Source organism: Eubalaena glacialis, chromosome 20 (assembly GCF_028564815.1).
Source record: "Eubalaena glacialis isolate mEubGla1 chromosome 20, mEubGla1.1.hap2.+ XY, whole genome shotgun sequence".
NCBI lineage: Eukaryota > Metazoa > Chordata > Mammalia > Artiodactyla > Balaenidae > Eubalaena > Eubalaena glacialis.
This window is the reverse complement of record NC_083735.1, coordinates 31,430,529-31,450,464: the sequence shown is the minus strand read 5'-3', so window position 1 is coordinate 31,450,464 and position 19,936 is coordinate 31,430,529. Positions and strand designations below refer to the sequence as shown.

At 40.8% G+C, this 19,936-nt stretch overlaps 3 protein-coding genes across 3 annotated transcripts; all 3 read left to right on the top strand.

Annotated features, from left to right (window-relative positions):
- Positions 1-1,237: 1,237 nt before the first annotated feature.
- LOC133081211 (protein preY, mitochondrial-like) lies at positions 1,238-1,706 on the top strand. The gene has a single exon (XM_061177295.1). It carries the CDS (start codon positions 1,276-1,278, stop codon positions 1,618-1,620), a length of 345 nt encoding a protein of 114 aa, XP_061033278.1. The 5' UTR covers positions 1,238-1,275; the 3' UTR covers positions 1,621-1,706.
- LOC133081212 (phosphatidylinositol N-acetylglucosaminyltransferase subunit Y) lies at positions 1,683-2,813 on the top strand. The gene has a single exon (XM_061177296.1). It carries the CDS (start codon positions 1,717-1,719, stop codon positions 1,930-1,932), a length of 216 nt encoding a protein of 71 aa, XP_061033279.1. The 5' UTR covers positions 1,683-1,716; the 3' UTR covers positions 1,933-2,813.
- Positions 2,814-18,452: 15,639 nt separating this feature from the next.
- Positions 18,453-19,703, top strand: TCIM (transcriptional and immune response regulator). The gene has a single exon (XM_061177376.1). The coding sequence runs from the start codon at positions 18,511-18,513 to the stop codon at positions 18,829-18,831; it is 321 nt and encodes a 106-aa protein (XP_061033359.1). The 5' UTR covers positions 18,453-18,510; the 3' UTR covers positions 18,832-19,703.
- The last annotated feature ends 233 nt before the right edge of the window (positions 19,704-19,936 follow it).

Below are 19,936 nucleotides of genomic sequence, written 5' to 3'. Positions count from 1 at the left end.
GATCAAATTTTAGAGGTCTTGGAAGAAGTATAAGTGTATTTTGCATGTGACTGTAACCTAGAAGAGCCACGACAGACTCTCTCATCCCATTCAGTCTTCTGGAATGTGACCTTGCCACTCCTCCACTGAAAGTTGGAGAGAAGCTAGGAATAAGAAACAGTTTCAGTTTCTCATCCAGCAGGACCTGACTTCTTTACAGTTTTCCAAAATCCTGCTTAAAAACAGACAGACAACTTTATTTCAGCTTCTCATTTTCTTGAATTCTCCTTCCGTTGAATCTGTGCTCATCTTAATGACTCACTTAGCGGGGAGAATGTGGGAGAAATGACATTTTAACTCACAAGCAGTCTTGCAGTTTCTGTCTGGATCTCTTAGAGCATTTGAAATACTTTCTCTTGGAAAGCAGTTGCTGAGGTGTGAAAAACTCATGGAAAGACCAAGTTCCAAAGACATGGACACAAAGATTTATGAACAGCAATCTTTACAGAAACATCATTTATAAATTAGCAATAGGTTAAATTTTCAACGATAAACTGCTCGTTAATTTATAGCATATTCATGTCATTAAATGTTGGGCAAATTTTTAAGTCATATTCACAAACACAAAAAATTCACATAGAATGTGAATAAAAGAAATCAATATTTATATAGGCCTCAAAGAAAGCAGGATACAAAAGCTGTATATTGTATACCATATGTTCTTAATTTTGTGAGAAACACATCCATATTTCTGTGCATATATTTTTTTATAAATATGTACACACAAAACCAACCAGAGGAAAATAAACTAACATATTAATAGTTGTTAACTGAGGCTTGTAAGACTGGGACTGATTTATATTTTTGGTATTCTATTTTTTTGTATTTTCTATATCATTGTTATAAACTTCTATTACTTTGATAATGATCTTTAAAAGAAAACAAATGCCATGAAAAACAATATGTCACGCTCAGAAAATAGGGTTCTTTACCTGTGATTATGTGGTCCACTGTGATTGAAATCAGAGGGTTTTGGGTCTTGAGGCCTGAACTTTGCCCGCTGGAACAAACTTGATTTTTCTACATTAGGACTCATCTATGATACTCGACACATCTGCAAGGCTTTATACTTAGGAAACAGAAAGTGACGTCAGAACAAACTTAATTAAGCAGATCACATGATGAATTAGAGCATGAACTGCCATACTCAATGTAGCCAAACCTAAACTCAGATTCAAAAATGAACTTATGGGGTGGTCACGGGCGCGCAGGGGCCCGGTCGCGGGCCGCCAGGCCATGCCGCGCGGAGTCTGCGGCCGGCTCGCCTCAGCGCTGCGGGGGACACGCGCACAGCCGCCCGCGGTCGCCCAGAGGTGTGTGCACGCGTCGGTGTCGCGGCCGTCCCCAGACCAGAGCGAGCGGACGCGGGAACCGCCCCGCGCCTTCGACCCAGCGCTGCTGGAGTTCCTGGTGTGCCCGCTCTCCAAGAAGCCGCTCCGAGATGAAGCCTCGACAGACGAATTGATTAACGAAGAGTTAGGAATAGCCTATCCAATTATTGATGGGATTCCTAATATGATACCACAGGTAGCTAGGATGACACATCAAAATAAGAAGCAAGAAGAAACGGAGCAGCATTAGATCATACGTAAGAACGACAACACACACAACTGAATTTTCTAAATACCATCCACCTTTTAAAAAGTCAGCGTGGCGGGTAGTAAGTGGAGGGGAAGAATGTTTCTGTCTCTTCCTACGTTGACTGTCCTTGTTCCGCTGGTCTCGTTAGCAGGGCTGTTATACTCGGCCTCCGTGGAAGAAAACTTCCCACAGGGCTGCACTAGCACGAGCAGCCTGTGCTTTTACAGCCTGCTCTTGCCGATCACCATACCCGTTTATGTGTTCTTCCACCTTTGGACTTGGATGGGTATTAAACTCTTCAGGCATAATTAATACAACCAGAGCCAAGACGGTATATCCTAATGATAGGCTTGAGTGTCTGCCTCTGAAAGCTCAACTACATGGAAATACTGGACACCCACGTAATGTGCAAGAAAGATGCTTTGCCTAGCTTCTGTCGGAGGTTTAGGATTAGGGGAGGCTTAAGCTGCAGAGGCTTCTTTATTGTACTTTGGTTCTGCCCTTGTTTTTTGAAGGTTCTTATTTATACCTGGGGTATCAGGAGAAACATTTCAACAGAGTGTCTTGTTGGAAATTAATAGCCCCAGCCATCATCTGATGACTTTATGTCTTATCCCATTCATAATTAAAAGTTACTAATTTGAAATCTTATATGTTTATTTTACATTCAGAGTCTGGTAAAGTCACATGTTAAGGATGACTGACATAATTCCAGAGGAGCTCTGTTGGGGTAGTTGTAGAGAAATGGATTTGAACTAATGTGGTATAAAACTGTAATAAAATGGAAACTTCATGTATTTGCCAAAATTCTGAGTTTGTAAAATTACCTTCATTTCTTTGGCATCACATGCTTACATTAATAATAAAATAAGATATTGACATTTTCCATAAAACAATTTGTAGTTTTGTGGGGTTTTTATCCCCCTTTGGTCACTAGAGTGTGATTCTAAGGAAGAGAAAATGTAAAATATTCTAAATTTTAAACTTAGAATATTTAGAGAGACACATAATAGCCAAAATAGAATAATTTCCCAGGAAAGTATGTGCCTCTGGAGGTAGAGGTGGGGTTGAAAGGTTTGCAAATAGCTGATTGTGTCCTGTTGAGTTGAGGGCTACGTTTTGAGGCACATTTCAGTTTATTTTCCTGCCACAGGAGACCTATTTAAATAGCACTACTAAGGGCATGAGCATTTGACACATTAATAGTTCCTGATTTTCCAGAACTTTCAACAAGATTGATGAGTACAATAACTTTCAGAAGTGTAACATAAATATTTCAGTAGTTACCCTAAAGAAACCTAAGAACTGAATATAACCTTAACTGATTCTTAATAGAACCGTAAAGTAGTTTAACAGAACCTTTAGATAGTGATTCTTCCCCTTCAAAAGACAATTAAAACAAGAGGTTGGATGTGTTTTGTGTTGCATTAATTCAATGTATATACTGTAGTACAAGTCATGTTTTAAAAACTACTCTATGGCAAGGACTTCCCTGGTGGCACAGTGGTTAAGAATCCGCCTGCCAATGAAGGGGACACGGGTTCGAGCCCTGGTCCGGGAAGATCCCACACGCCGCGGGGCAACAAAGCCCGTGCGCCACAACTACTGAAGCCCACCCACTCTAGGGCCTGCGTGCCACAACTACTGAGCCCACGTGCTGCAACTACTGAAGCCCGCGCGCCTAGAGCCCGTGCTCCGCAACAAGAAAAGCCACCGCAATGAGAAGCTTGCGCACCGCAACGAAGAGTAGCTCCCACTCGCTGCAACTAGAGAAGGCCCGTGCGCAGCAACGAAGACCCAATGCAGCAAAAAAAAAAAAACCCAGAAAAACCCTCCTCTATGGCAATATACAAATAACACAGAAGACAATAGAGGTACCCATCATTTCCTGAAATGGCATTATTTTTCTTTTTAATGTGCCCTAAATCTCACTATGGTCAGTGTAAATGAAATAATTTTGCTGATAAAACAAGCACTGTATTCTGAAATCAACTGTGGCAATGATTGCACGATTCTGTGACTATACTAAATCCATTGAGTTGTACAATGTACATGGCTGAATTATATGCTATGCGACTTGTATATCAATAAAGCTGTTACCAAAAAACAAAAAAAACAAACAAAAAAAAATGAACTTATTTTTGCCAAGTGATGGAAAAACTCATAGTTGTTTGGGCCTCTCCTGTTTCAGTTCTTAAGCACTGGGGACAGCTAAAAGTAATTGTATTTTCTCACCTGATACATTTGATATATTTAATTCAATTTGTTTTTTCAATTTTTTATTAATTATTTTTATTGTTTCAAATTCAGACCTTTGCTTTAGGAATCACATTGATACGTATTACATATCTCTTAACTGATACAAAATCATATCTTTATAACACTCTATCTCTCTGGGAGTTTGAATAAGTGGAACAGAATTTGAGTTCAGTGTTCAAAGAATTAGATTTATTAAATGAAGCGTTGGAACAATATTTTGCATTTGAGATAAACTGGCCTTCAGTGAGGAAAGAGCTTTATAATAAAGGCTTTTGTTCAGAGATTATCTGAGCATAGCTCTATTACCGCACTCACAAAGTTTACCTGTTCATTCAACAGGTATTGATACAGCCCTATTACACACAGACGATCCTCTAGGTGTTCAGTGAGCCAGATGGATACATTTTGGGCTTTCAAATATCCATATATCACACATACATATAGATATAAATATCAGAAACATTAATAGATGGGTATAAATATTGTAAATGTATCTATTAGTTACATATATAATAAAATAATGGTAATTTCAGAGAGTGATGGGCTATGAGCTAGAGAGTTAGTTGGGGCAAACTTTTGATTGAATTCTGTATTAATTTCCAGGATTGCTGTACAAATGATCACAAAATGAGTCATATAAAACAACAGAAATTTATTCTCCCATGGTTCTGGGGGATAGAAGTCTGAAATCAAGGCGTTGGGGAGTCCACCCTATCTCTGCAAACTCTAGGGGAGCTATGTTTCCTTGCCTCTTCTAACTTCTGGTAGGTGCCAGCAATCCCTGGCATTCTTTGGCTCATTAGATGCATCACTCCAATCTCTGCCTTAGTCTCCACATGGCCTTCTTCCCTGTGTGTCTGTGTCCAAATTTTCCCTTTTCTTATAAGGATACCATCAATGGATTAGGGCCCCGTCAAATCGAGTATGACTTCCTCTTAACTTGATTATATTTGTAATGATTCTATTTTTAAATCACAGGTCACATTCACAGGCACTGGGGGTTAGGATTTTAACATGTCTTTATGGGAGACACAATTCAATCCATAATAAATGCTAAGAGAAGACGCCTATGGAAGAGGACATTAGAAATAGAACCTGACTGATGAGAAAAAGGAAGGCACCTGACAATCTGGGAGGAAGAAATGGTTTTAGGCAAAGGGCAGTATAAAGTCCTAGAGCTGGATCACTCCTGAGAGAGACAGAGAGAGAGAGAGAGAATCTAAGACCATATATGTGAGCAGGAACCATATCAGAGTGAGCTTTGTAAGCTCACATAAGGAGTTCAGGTTTTAGTCTATTCGATATGAAGCTACTGTAGTGTTTTATCCACAGAAAAATTAAGATGAGATCTACGTTTTCAAGGAAACATTCTGGATGTTATGCATGGGAATAGTAAAGACACTTTTGCTGTAATCCAGGAGAAAAATGACGGTGGCATGGAAGCTGGTGGTCCAGTAGAGTTAATGAGATTCACTCTGAGAAGCTGGTCCACCAGAAGTCACTGAATTGGACATAAGGTGGGAGAGAGGAAACAAGTGGAGGGAAGGACAGCCTGGGGTGGATACTGTCACCGTTGCCTGAGAGAGTATGGACTAGGGCAGGAGTAAGTTTGTGAAGCGGGGGTTGAGTTTAGTTCTTTTTTCTGTGTCGGGCTCCCCCATCAGTGTAAATTCTTGAGTGGAGAAACTGCGGTGACATGCCACGGAGGAAGCACGTGAACAGAGTTTGAAGTAGATGTTCTCCATCTCTGTAAACCTTATTAGACGTTGCATCTGAGGCACGGCTCTCCTTCTTCTTTACTCCATTCATACGTCTTCTCCAACACAGAGCCCTTCCCTCTCTTCTCTCTTGGCTCTAACGTGGCTGCCAAATTATTGACACGCGTAAGCTGCTCTTTCAGATGTCAGAACAAATGCAGGAGGATTGTGAAAAAGCAGAGACCTAGAGTCACACGGACCTGGGACAACCCTTCCATCTCAGCCGCCCAATGTTCTTTGTGATACTTTGCTTCCCGAAGCCTTAATCCTCAAGGGTTCAATGAGTGGCTGGGAGGATGATTTTAGATTTTGTATTTACTGATAGATGATAGATGACAGAGAGATGGATGATAGATAGATGAATATAGATATAGATATAAATACATAGATACTGTGGGTAAAGCACACCATGAATGTACGTTTAGGAGAAAAGTGGGGGAAGATACAGAAGCCAGGACCAAGGCAACATGGTGGATGCAGTATTTTGGTGGAAAGGTTCTCTGTGGTTTTGGATTCAGATAGATCAAAACAAGAAACGAGACCCTGTGCATTCACTTATTAAATAAACCTCACTTTCCACAAAGAGCCGAGTCCCGATCTTACAGGACTCTGGTGACGATTTGTAAAGTGTATGAAAGGTGCCTGGAAAGGGAGGAACGCCTGAAATATGACTTCCCTTCCCTCTTTGCTCTGCCCAGAGCCCTGCCCACCAGAACCCTGGCGAGTCCAGGTCATCGTCTAGTGTTAAATTCCAGACAGTAATTTTCCAACTTTAACTTTTCTCTGAATTTTTCTTAAAAAGAAACAAATTTCCCCTCTCCCACCACTATCGTGATAAGTCAACACAGAGCAATGTCCAGGGGTATAGGGACAAAGTTAGGAGAACTTCCAATTTCCTAATTAAAATGATGACGGGGGTCTGAACCAGAGGCAGGAGGCTCTCAGTCAGATGTCTTGTGGTCCCTTGCAGTTCAGGGAGTCTCTGAAAAGCTGAGTCCTGGGTCCAGTACAGTCACGCAGTCCTCCGAGAGAGAGCAAACTTTCAGACAGGGGTGAATTGAGCCTGGGACCCAGTACTCTGCCTTACTTCTCTTTTCTAAAAGACTTTGCAGCCCCTCTCAGCTCTAAAACGCAATGACGTATTTGGTTTTAGTGTAAGGGGTCCGATGCTAAGGCCATTCTCAAAATCCAGTTACATAGATGCATCTGACGTCTTTCACGGTTTTCCTGGCTTCTAGGCAAGCTGAAAACTGAACTAAATTCAAGATTTAGGCAGCATTCCGTGATTCTTTTTTTTTTTTTAAGTGTCATCTTGTATCAGTGACTTCCTGCCAGGAGTACAAAGAGGAAGGAAGGTGAGGATGCCAGAACAGCCAGATTCCTTTTCGCACAGCCTCTGCGAGGGACCCCAGGGGTTTGGGAGTCAGAGGGGAGCACGAAGGGCCAGTGAGCTGTAACCTCACAGCTGCTGGGGGTGCAGCCTCTGGCCGTTCTTCCCTGCTTCTTCCTGGATTAGGAACCAGGGAACAAGCTAGCCAAGAGCTGCAGTCCCCTTTGGGACACGGAACCTGATTAGACCAGAGGAAAGTCCGGGAACGCGGTGTCCTGAAGTGCTTTAAGGTTAGACAAACAGGAGGCTGGAGGGATCTGGGAACTGGAGAGAGACCCACCGTCGTTCAAGCGTGCGAAACTCACCACGGAGTTTGCACCTTTCTATTAAAAGTCAAAAATAAGTGAGCAGCATGCTGGACACTCAGTATTATCTACTTTGTGATTTACTGAGAGCTACCAGGGGTCAGGTGTACAATCCTATAAGGATACTAGTCAAGCAGCTGAGGAGAAACTGAGCAGGAAGGAGAGATGGCCGTGTGTCATGGACTCATTGACCCCAGGGTGACATTGGGAGGGAAATAAGGCATAAATGCAAATACCCTCTCTAAAGGGTACCACAGAAACAGTATAGAGCACTGATTCTCAATCCTGTTGCAGAGTAAGTTTGAATGCAAGGGAAAGCATTTGTTACCCGGAAAGAAACGGGAAGAGGAGTCCTAGACGTTTAAGACAAAAGGTCCACTACCCCAGTTTCCAGGAGATCAGCCATTGGTTTGTTTTCACCGCTGCCGGGCCACCCAAAACAGCTGTGTCCCTCAGAAAATTGCCTCCCTGCCTGAGCCCCATCTGTGCGATGGCACGGTGGTCCCATTCTGGCCACAACATATGTAAGATACTACGGACCCCATGGCTCTGCTGGCATGTCAGTTGAACTCACTTTTATCACTAGTAGAAATATTTAATGCACATTAGAACATAATTAACTAGAAATAATGTTTGACAAGATTTGAGAGCACGTGTAGAACACTATACCTTGAAAAACAAAAAGACAAAAGACAACATACTAAGTTGATGTCAAAAAAAGACTAATTATAGGAAAGTTAATACACTCTAAGGGGTTCAGTAAATATTTAGTTAGTCTGTTCAGTGACCTTGGACCAATTCCTTAATGTTCAAAACAAAACCCAACAAAGTTCAGGGACCATGATCTCTTTCTTCTGCTTTTGAGTCATAAAATCCATCATAAATTCTTACTGAGTGCTAATCTCTGCATGATCCTGGAACACATGTGACTACATTAAATGCTGCTTTCCCTTCCTTTCCAGGCTGTCTGAAAACTTAGATTTGACATGCTTAAATAGAAAAGTAAGTTTATCTCCAGAGATACAAGCTTGGATTGTATAGCAGTTGTGCAATTTTTCCAGCACTTTAGGGACTCTCATATTCATGTGTCAACAAGTAGTAAACTAGAAGAGGGTCAGTTTTTCACTTCATGCATTTGAAAACGGGTGCCTGTTGAGTGTCTTGGGAGTCTGTTGGGATCTACTTTGCTAACTTTCACCCAAGGCTATTTTTTTTTTTTTAAATTGGAGTATAGTTGATTTACAATGCTGTGCTAGTTTCAGGTGTACAGCAAAGTGAATCAGTTATACGTATACATATATCCACTCTTTTTAAAATTCTTTTCCCATATAGGTCATCACAGAGTATTGCGTACAGTTCCCTGTGCTATACAGTAGGTCCTTATTCATTATCTATTTTACATATAGTAGTGTGTATATGTCAATCCCAATCTCCCAATTTACCCCTCCCCCACCCAAGGCTATTCTTGACCTCCCACACCCAACATCACCATCCTTACCCTGTATCATGGCACCCTTTTTACTACCTTGGTCCTCCAGTTCTTATCTCATTATCCCTGTAAAATGGAAGAGGGAACACCTTGGGATGTTTGGAGGAATGGCAAACAGGACTAATAAGCATATATAGTATTTGTCTCTTTAGGGCATAGCAAAGGGGATGGGAGGCTTTTGAAATAAAATAAATAGATATTTTATTGACTAAATGAGCAAAGGATTGAATGTATGATTGCCCTTGTGGTCTAAACTACTGAGATATTTTTATGTGGTTCTACTACCTAGTTCTAGAGACATGTTAAAAAAAATTATTCCCCAAATGATTATAGTGATGGCAGCTGTACTGGACTGTCTACCATTTCAGGGCGGTTATGTCGAAGTCTTTCCTATACACAAGTATCAAAAACAACAGCACAGCAACAAAGCGACAACTAGTTATGTAAAAGTTTATTGAAGCACAGGGTCACGATCTCCTCTGCTCAGCATCAAAAGAGTCATTAAAATTGTCTAGACCAGTGGTTTTCAAACCACAAGTTGTGACTCATTAGTGAGTCTGAAGTCAGTTTAATGGGTTGTAACTGGCCATTTTTTAACGACCAGAGGATACAATAAAATAGAATGAAATACATAGTGCATAAAGCTAGTAAGTTTAACTGTCTTTTTGAAATTTGTGCTTCAGTTATGCATGTACATTATTTATACATACATGAAACATATAGATGTTCTTCTATATAATGACTGAAACAAAAATGTTACACACTTTCTTATGTGTGTATAACCTGATGACACAAGCTGTAGATCATAGGCAACAAATAGAATAAATAAAAATAAGCACTGGTCTAGTCTCACTACTTACATGCCTCTACGAGATACCTACCAAGTGGTCATCCTGACTGTACTTGAATGTTCTCACTGTTTATTCTCTCATTGAGTAAATGCCTTTAATTATGCTGAGTCAAAATATGTCTTTCTGGAGCTCACCTATTGCATTGGCCATATTTCTACCACCAGGCACTTTTCAGATAAGCCTAATTTTTCTTCCATTTAATAACCTTTCAATACTTAAACAGAGATATGTTGTCCTTGCTAAGAGTTTGCTTCACCTTATGAAGAATTCCAAGAGTCCAATTGTCCCTCAGCGGCTTGGGGAAGCTTCGGGACCGGATTTCTCCAGGCCCCTCAGAAGTTTGGGCTGCCTATTGTTCTTGGAAAGTCAGACAGAATTAGTAGGTCAGTCTGAGGAGAGAGGAGCCAGGTGTGACAGTAATCTGCTCAGGAGAAGGGCCTTCAGAAGTGGCCACGTGTATGGTTTGCGACACTACTTACGAAATCTGGGAAGCACACGCCAGGAGTTCTTTCTCTGTGGAGTCCCACTTTGAGAAAAACCGAAATACGCCAATGTCACATCTCTCAGCTAGAGGTACGCACTGAGGGAGAGGGAGCGGCAAGTGGGAGGAGATGGTGCATCAAGACTTTTTTAGCTTTAGTCATAGATTACAGAAACACACACTACTATAAATACATATAAATATCTCATGCCCACTTCCTGAGAAAAACATGTTAGTTTATGTTCACAACTGTTTCCTTTGAAAGAAGCTATTAATACCAGGAGCTCAATATCTGAATCTGAGCAGCTAATTAAAATGTTAAAAAAGAAAAGCTTATCTTCAGTTCCTTTTTTAGGAGATGTTGCAAATATAGACTGTGGCTTAAGCAAAGACAGCTGTTTCACTTCACATGCAAAGGCACCATTTAAAAAGCAGCACTTTAAAAAAATGGTCTTGGCGGTCATTCTTTGCAGTAAAGTTGTAGATTTTTCTCCCCATATTTTGATTGAAAGCATTTTGGAAAAGCATTTCTTTTTTTTTTTTTTTTTCTTTTCTCAAAATTTTTATTGCTTCAGAATGTTTAATTAGTTCCTCTCTTTGAGTAAAAGTAAATGTCAGAATCAAAGTTTCTAGAAGAAAACCTGCCATTCGTTCTCATCAGCAATCACTAAAGATTTAAAAAGACATTTAATAAAATTTACTGAAATAAGAATGTTTGCTGATTACTTTTTTAAAGGGATTAACCACAACTACAGCAGAAATGGACATCTAGTATAGATTTTATATAAACATATGGAATACAGTAAATGCCCTCAAAACCATTACTTAAGAGAATGATTGCCATTTCAGTTGTTAAGTATAGAAAAATGAAGGAGGTTTAAGTGTCCAGCGAAAAGAAGTCACGTGACCATTGACCACTGTTTTCACATGTTATTCAGCCCTCTCTAGGCCTCAGTATTTTCCTCATGTAAAATAATTCTAAAACTATTTATATGAATTCTACTTTGTGCCAGGCATTGTTCTAGATTCTGGGTTCATGCATAAGTAGGATAAAGAAAGCTGCAGTCAATGTTGATTTCTTGGCAATTATTACTGAGAAAAAATAAAAATTAAAACTACATTTCAGACTTCTCCTCTGAGCTCTAGATTCACATACTCAGCTATCTTCTTGGCAGTTTCCCAGGCATTTCAGATTTACCGTGTGCAGCACTGAACTTGTATTTTCTCCCAAATCCTTTTCACTCTCAACCTTCCCCACCAAGGAGGCCAAGGCTTAACCTGGGAGTAACCCTTGACACTTAGCCCATCCCCTATTAAAGTCATCACCAAGTCCCTTTGAGTTTATTTCCAAACTACATTTAGAAGAGTCTATTCACCACCGGAAACCATAATTGTTCTCTTTAGTTGCTGTCTTTGACTACCCAGCAAAGTAATTTAAAAAATTAAATTAGAAAAGCACAGCAGTTTCCCTTCCATGCTTATAACCTTTTAAGGACGGCCCATTGCCCTTAGGATAAAATATTAAGTCTTCAACACGGTCCTCCACCCTTTCCATCTTCCGGCCCTGCCTACCAATCTAGCATCATCATCCTCTCCTCGTTGGTTTCTATTTCCCACTTGCGTTGTCTTTGTGTCTGTTTTCCTGTCCTTCAAACTCATTCTCACCCCAGGGCCTTTGCACAGGATTTCCTTCTGCATCCAAAGCTTCTTGCTGTGCTCCTCTCCTTGTTAATTTCAACATTTACTTCGAGTCTCAGCTTAAATGTCTCTTCTTCAGAAAAGCTTTTCAGGCCTTGAACGATTTAAAGGAAGCCTCACCTTGTTTCCTCCTTTATATCACCTGATGTTTTTCATTTTCTCGCACTTATAAACGCTTCTTCATCTACTGATATGTTTACTTATCTGTCTAAAGTCTCTTTTCTTCTCTAGGCCTCATGTTCCACAGACACCGGGATGATGTCCATTTCTCCCAGCCTATTTGTTCCTCAAGCTTGTGGCACACAGTAAGCATTCAATAGTGTGTTTGTGACTGAATCTATAAATCAATGAATAAAGACATGAAAAGAAAAATGAAAGACAGTTGGGATAGAATTTTCAAACTATAAGAGATAAGTAAATAATGAGCATAAGCAGGAAGCCATGCGATGGTAGGAAAAAAACCATAGGATTTAAAGATCAAAAAATGAGAGTTCCAGGGCCGGCTCTGTTATTTAATTAGCTCCAAAATTTGGGGAGACTTGCTTAACTTCTGTTATACTCAGTTTTCTCATCTGCAAAATAGGGATAATAAAACCAGTGATGTTGTGAAAGTCAAATAAAGTAATATATGTGAAAGCACTTGGTAAATTGCAATGCAGTATGAAATTTTTGTTGTTAAAACAAAAATGTACAGGGATAGCTCAGTGGAAGTTTAAGGTACACATTTCTAGTTGCTGGCTTCTATGCTTTTCATTTTCAGGAGATTGCCAGGGAGAGAAATTGGTACACAAAACAGCATTGAAGTAAATTCTGTATGCTTACTTTCATTCACTTCTTCATGTAATAATTCAATAAGTATTCATTAGATACATTCTATGTACCAGCCACTACACTTAATATCTTTGGCCCTTTAAAGATATAAATAAAGTTATCATTTTTCATCTGGAAAGGTAAATCTAGAGTCTTAGTGATACAAACAGTAGTGGCAAGTAGCCTAGCAAAAGTTCGGGAAAACCTTCCCAAAGAGATTTGGGGGGATAAGAAAAAAATCTGGAAATGAATTCAGTTTTTACAACTTACTTTGGACAGATTGTTTAGCCCAATTCTTTGTTTTTAGTGAAAATGGAGGTCAATAATATCTACTTCCAGTATTGTTATGAAGAATAATTTAGATATTATATGAAGAAAACTAGGTATACACATCACTTAATAAATATTAGTTTTCTTCCTTCCCTTTGTTTTCTCAAATCTTTTCATTAGATACAAAAGTAACCAAGCACACACTTATTACTGGCAAACAGATCTCTTTGTGTGATGAAAAAATACTGGAAAACTGGTGCCTGAAAGAAAATACACTAGCCTAGAAGCTGCTTCTTAAGTCCTAACCACTGGACTGCCAGGGAATTTGCTAGAAGCTGCTTCTTTTAAACAGCCTTCATTATGTCCTGTCTTTACTGTAGAGAGCAAAAATTCTGTAAGGCACCTATATGATACCATCTCATTCATATGCAATTTGTGGCTCCTTGCCAGTGATTTTTTAGAGTCTGTTGTCCACATCATTCACTGAAAATATTTATACAAAGAAGGGAAAGAACAGGGTGACAGCAGCAAAAGGCTTTCCAAGCACACATGGAGTTACCTTTGGCAAAGGGCATCAGCAAATCACAGCCTTAAGGCTTGTGTCATATTTCTGGTAAACAGAAACTAACACTGTTTCCCTGTGGATGGGCTTGTCCTCTAAACAGTTTTGAAATGCCTTAATCTCTCAAATTCATCTGAACGCTTTTAAGCAGTACTCAAGGAGAGCTGCTTAGTGTCATGTGGGAACATTATTCAGGCTTTTTGAAGAGAGAGCTTGCAGTTGATTTGAGAGCAATTCAGTGGAGTGTTTAAAATCACTGGGCTTTGGAATCAGGTAGTCAAGGGTTCAAGTTGGGTTCAAGTTGTCTTATCACAGCTGAAGGATTTGCGGAGTGAATTTGTTTCCTATTGCCATCGTAACAAATTGCCACAAATTAGTGACTTAAAACAACACAAATTTACTATCTTACAGTTCAGGAGGCCAGAGGTCTAAAATGGGTCTGCGGCGATATGTTCCTTCTGAAGGATTTATGGGAGAATCTGTTTCTTTGACTTTTCCAGCTTCTAGGGGCTGCCTAGAAGCAACCCTTGGCTGCTTGGCTCACGGCTCCATCCTCCGTCTTCTAAGTCAGCCACACAGCAGCTTCTCCCTCTCTGACTTCCTGTCTCCTTCTTATAAGGACTCTTACGATTACATGGGCTGACCATGTAATAATCCAAGATAATCTCCACAACTCAAGATCTTTAATTTCTTTACACTTGCAAAATTCCTTTTGCCATATAAGCCCCTTTTGCACCATAAGGTTCTTTTTTGCTTATATTCATAGGTTCTAGGACATCTGGGGAGAGGGGGAGGATATTCAGCCTACAGCAGAGAGCAAGTTTCCATTGCCTCAGTTGTCCTGTCTGTCACATGAGGATTGCAATAGTTCCTACCGCACAGGGCTGCTATGAGAATTAAATAGAATCACACACACTGTTATTTAGTTAAACACTGCAACACATTAAGTGACCCAGGAGCTTCGGACACATTAAAGAGAAGCGTAGAGCTGATCCCTGCTCTTGGTGGAGACAGGCTTTAAATCAGTAATCCCCCAAATAAATGTGTGCTTGAAAATTGTAATAAGTGCTACAAAGGAATAGTAAAGGGTACATTGGCAAGGACGCCTGATCTGGTCTAGAAGCATCAGGGAAGACTTCTCTGAGCAAGTAGCTTTTAGTTGAGATTTTATGAATGAATAGCTGAGATAAAAGGCAGAGAAGAACATTCCAGAAAGAGGAAAAATATGTGCAAAGACCCAGAGCAGGAATGGGCATAGTGCATTCAAGGAACTGGAAAGCAGGGCAGAGAGTGGCAAATTATCATGCGGCAGGAGGAGCCAGGGACCAGAGCAGGTCAGGCTCAGAAAGGTTGTGTTAAGACTTTGGAGGCTTATCCTAAGAGTAATAGCAGGAGTGGTCTGACCGGATTGCTTATTAGACAGTATTGCTCTGGGTGCTGCACAGAGAATGGAGAACAAGAGTGGAAGCAGGAACACCAGGAGAGAGGTCTGGTCTTGGTCCAGGTGAGAGAAGATGGGGTGTCATGGACCGGGGTCCCGAGGAAGCAAACTCTGAGCTGGCGTGGAGCAGGCAGGTGGTTTATCACTGAGAGCTCTTGGGATCATTGCCAACAGACGGGAAAGAGACAGGATCGGGCAGAGGGTGGACTCAGCAGAGCCTAAAGGATGTTCTGTAGCGTAGAAGATCCCTGAGAAGCAGGGTGAGGGGAGTGGGCATTTACACCCGCATATTGACCAGTCACTAGATACAGCTGCACCAGGAAGGGGAGGCGCCTCAGGGGACATGATCTTCTTCAGTGGTGACAACCTCCGAAGTCAGCTGACAGCTGAGCATCTGGGGAAAACTTAATGAGAATGCCGGGTTGTGCATCAGAGCATCCGCCATATTGAGGCTTATCTAAAGAGTGGCAGGAAAAGCAGAGAGAAACTGGATAGATTTGAGAAATATTTGCAGATAGAATTGACAGAACTTGGTGTTATATATAGATGGATAGATAGATAGATAGATAGAGGGGAGAAAGAGAATGAGATATTAAAGATTACAGAAGATTATAGCTGGGTTTCTGACTTTTACAACTGAACAGATATTAATGGCATACATGTGTTGCTTATGTATTCTATAGTTAGTTAAATAAATGAATCTATACTTCAGAGGACAGGGGCAGGTTGGAAATCAAAATTTGGGATTAATTAATGAATAGAGGATAAAAACTGTGAGCCAACCTAAGAGTCACCTCAACAAAGGGCAGAGCATGAAAAGGCTGATGAAGCCTTGAGCAATGACAATTCAGACAGGTTATGTCCATGTCAATCCCAAACTCCCTGACTATCCCTTCCCTCCACCCTTCCCCCGCTGGTAACCATAGGTTCATTCTCTAAGTCTGTGAGTCCACTTCTGTTTTGTAAATAAGTTCATTTGTATCATTTCTTTTTAGATTCCGCATACAAGTGATATCATACGATATTTCTCTTTCTCTGACTTACTTCACTCAGTATGACAATCTCTAGGTCCATCCATGTTGCCGCAGAAGGCATTATTTCATTCTTTTTTATGGCTGAGTAATATTCCATTGCATATATGCACCACATCTTCTTTATCCGCTCATCTGTCGATGGACATTTAGGTTGCTTCCATGTCTTGGCTATTGTAAATAGTGCTGCAATGAACACTGGAGTGCATGTATCTTTTCGAATTATGATTTTCTCCAGATATATGCCCAGGAGTGGGATTGCTGGATCATACAGTAGTTCCATTTTTAATTTTTTAAGGAATCTCCATCCTGTTCTCCATAGCGGCTGCACCAATTTACATTCCCACCAACAGTGTAGGCGGGTTCCCTTTTCTCCACACCCTCTCCAGCATTTATTGTATGTAGACTTTTTGATGATGGAATAATAACTATTTTTATGTTAGTGAGGCTGCCACAAAGGTGTGCTAGATATGCCAGGAAATCCCTAGTCGTGGGAAGCGGAACATAGGGTTCTTCCATGGAAAAACCAGAACAAGTATCAGCTGCCGTGGTTGGCGCGTTGAACACCAGCTCACCTAGAAATGTCCCTCAAGGAAGCATCTTTCACGAAGAGTGCGTGCTGGGCTCCTGTCTGTCTGGTTCCCCAGGTTGGAGCCGTCTGCAATCCTTTCGACTCCCCTTTCACAATGTGCCCAGAATCTGATTTGTTTCCCTACAATCTATTCTCTACTAAGAAGTGACAGTTATTTATTTATTTATTTTTTAATTATAAGAAAAATCATGTCATTTCTCAGCTCCAAATTCCCCCAAGGCTACCTATCTCCTACAGAGTAAAAGGGAAATTTGTGAGACAGGGCTGTGAGTACAGGAAATTTGTGAGTGCAGGGTTGTACTCAGTCTGCCCCTGGCTTTCTTACCCTGAATCCCCTTCTCACTCTTCTCTGGTGACTCTGCTCCAGCCAGGCTGAGCTCCTAGCTGTTTTTCCTACATGCCACACATACTCTTATCTTCAGGCCCTGGCACTTGCTGTATCTCTGCCTACAGCACCCTTCCCCCCGGGTGTCTGTCTACACAGGCTGCTCCTTCAGCTTCCTCAGGTCTTTGCACAAGGTCACATGGGGAAGCTGCCTCTGGACATCCTATGCAAATTCCAACCCTCCCTTGCTTCTCCTGTACAACCTGCCTCAAGCATTACCCTGTGACATCCTCTAGACTATGCATACACCTTTTCCTATTGTCTATTTCCCAGCTGCATGTAAACTCCACAAAGGTAAGGTAGGGATGTTTTGTTTTTTATTTGGTTTAGTGTGGTTTCCTGTTATATTTCCAATGCCTAGAAAAGTTCCAGCTAAAAGTCGACCTTGAATAAATACTGATTGAATAAACGAGTGAATGAATGAATATATGAGAAGAGCCTCTAACTCATTTTTCTAGTGAGGTACCTTGTCTACATGCTCTCCCTTTGTGCACTTTTCTAGATGACTAGATGAGAGGAAAACAAAGGCCAGCCCTGTTTCTGAGAGTGCCAGGACCCGGCAGAAGGTCCCTGAAGAGAAGTCTCAGGAGCCCTTTGAAGCTGTCATTGAACCTTGGGTGGAATGTAAGTGTTCCATACACCAGTGCGGACAGTGGCTGGCTGAATGTTGTAGAAGGTAGAAAGAACGAATTTAAATTCTTCCAAAGAAAGTATTGTTCTGACTGTGTCTGACTGATGCCAAAATAAATATGAGAGGAAAAAGTCAACTCATCCCTTTTGAGTGCTATGTACATAAAAGCACATTTTAACTCTTCCTCCGGCTTTTTTTGATATTGTTGTTGATATATACACAAGCCTAAGGAGACACTGTCTATTGCTATGATTATTATTAAATGAAAATTTTATTCAGCAATTGCAGATTTGCTCTTGGACGCAGGCTCTGAATGGTCACGGACTCAGGCTGTGTCACATCAGCGTTTTGTAGCGTCTGACCCCCATTCTACAGCAGACATACTCCAAATCAATGTCCTTGATGCTTAAGCTTTCTCTCAATAGCTTCGGGGTTGCCCTGGCTAGAGATGTCCACAGGGCACTGGTGTGGGTTGCCAAATGTTGGGACTGCACTTCAGCAACTTCTCTGTGAATTAAAACTTTCTGGTGGCTGGCAGAACCCTTTGTTTTGGTTGTTGTCTGGAAAGATTTGAGAGTCGAAGCCACCTTGTTTGTCTCTTATCTTTGTGCTGTCCTGGTTTCAGCTATTTTTTTTTTTTTTCTATAGAAGGGTTCAAGTCTATAATTCTATTGCCACAGATGTGGTAAAAAGAAATCCCCCCCTTTCCTGCCCTATCACTGAACACAGCTTTTAGTAACATTTAGCACAAGAACAGGATATTGGCAACTCAACTGTTAAACCTGTCTGTGATTATGCTTCCTTGAGATCACTCTGATGTCACCGGTGTAATCTGAGCCTGGAGCTTTTGTTCACACTTTAAATAGCAGTCCTGGAATGATTTTGCTACAGACTCTCTGGAGAGCCCGGGAGCTGAATTCCCAAAGATTCACACATCGATGAAAGCCAAGCCAAGCCACCCGGCCAGAAGCATGTCCACCTCATTGCGAGTAAGCCCGTCCATCCACGGCTACCACTTCGACACAGCCTCACGTAAGAAAGCCGTGGGCAACATCTTTGAAAACATAGACCAAGAAGCATTACAGAGGCTCTTCAAAAACTCTGGGGACAAGAAAGCAGAGGAGAGAGCTAAGATCATTTTTGCCATAGATCAAGATTTGGAGGAGAAAACACGAGCCCTGATGGCTCTGAAGAAGAGGACGAAAGACAAGCTTTTCCAATTTCTGAAACTGCGGAAATATTCCATCAAAGTTCACTGAGGACCAGAGGATGGATAAGGACATTAGCCAAGAAAGGACATTTAAAGACCAAGCGAGTCTATGAAACCTACCGCGCACGGCATCTTGTTGCTGCCTTGTAAGTTTCTCTTCCATAGGAACGGAACGAACTTGTTACAAAGACTCCAACTAATTTAACGCCTGTGCTGTTACAGTGGAGAAGGAAATGCTTTCAGCAAGGACTGGAAAACTCCCCCTGCGGGAAAAGGACCGATGCTGATGTCAGGGGAGAGTCCGGACAGACATGATGAGAACTGAAACGGAAGATAACAGAAGTCTGGGGAAGAATGGAGGCCAGGGTCTCCCTGTCAGGCCCTAGGACTTAAACTCAACCTGAACTTTTTTTCCTTAACCAAACTGGGTAGGGGGAGGGAGATGGGGAACAGGAGAGAGAATTCCATGCTGCAATTGTTTACTGAATTTTTTATTTGAATGTTCAAAGTGTTGCCAAGCTTCAATGTTGTCTATCGGTAGATGTTTTTTTTAGAGATCAGTAATTGATTATTTATTTGCATTTATTACAATGCCTTAAAAAGTGCACCACATGGGTGTAAGTACAAATTCAAGGAACTGCGTTATTTTCAGCAGCTCAGTGAAACCGTACGCCACCTTCTGGTTTGTAAGGGGTTTTCACGCATTTCAAACTGGTTGCCCAAAAGTTAAAATAATAGGGTCCTTCATAAATACGAAGTACTGTGAACAAATTTTAGTTTTTTTAATCTTCTAACTAATGCTAAAATATAATCTAAATTTCTTACAGTTACTGCAATAAGCATTAGGAAGTGAATATGATACACTTAATAGTTTATAAAGATGCTATGGTTTCTATAATTTATTATTCATGACAAATGATATACAACCTTAATAAATTATTATAAACTTAGCTGCTTTTGGTGTGTGATGATTGGTCTCAAAGGAAAAATAAGATGGTAATTTTTATTATTATAAACTTTTATAAGCTTTTCTAAGGATTTTACTCTAAGAGTAAGAGGTGATTTTAAAGTAGCTTTGCATTGCCACCTTATTCAAAGCAAATTCTTACATCAAGTATCTAGGAAGTTTCTCTGTCCCGACTTTAAAATATAAG

What these genes read in the sequence shown, in the direction of transcription:
- LOC133081211 (XM_061177295.1), top strand. Translation starts at nt 1,276, where the DNA reads ATGCCGCGCGGAGTCTGCGGCCGGCTCGCCTCAGCGCTGCGGGGGACA.
- LOC133081212 (XM_061177296.1), top strand. Translation starts at nt 1,717, where the DNA reads ATGTTTCTGTCTCTTCCTACGTTGACTGTCCTTGTTCCGCTGGTCTCG.
- TCIM (XM_061177376.1), top strand. Translation starts at nt 18,511, where the DNA reads ATGAAAGCCAAGCCAAGCCACCCGGCCAGAAGCATGTCCACCTCATTG.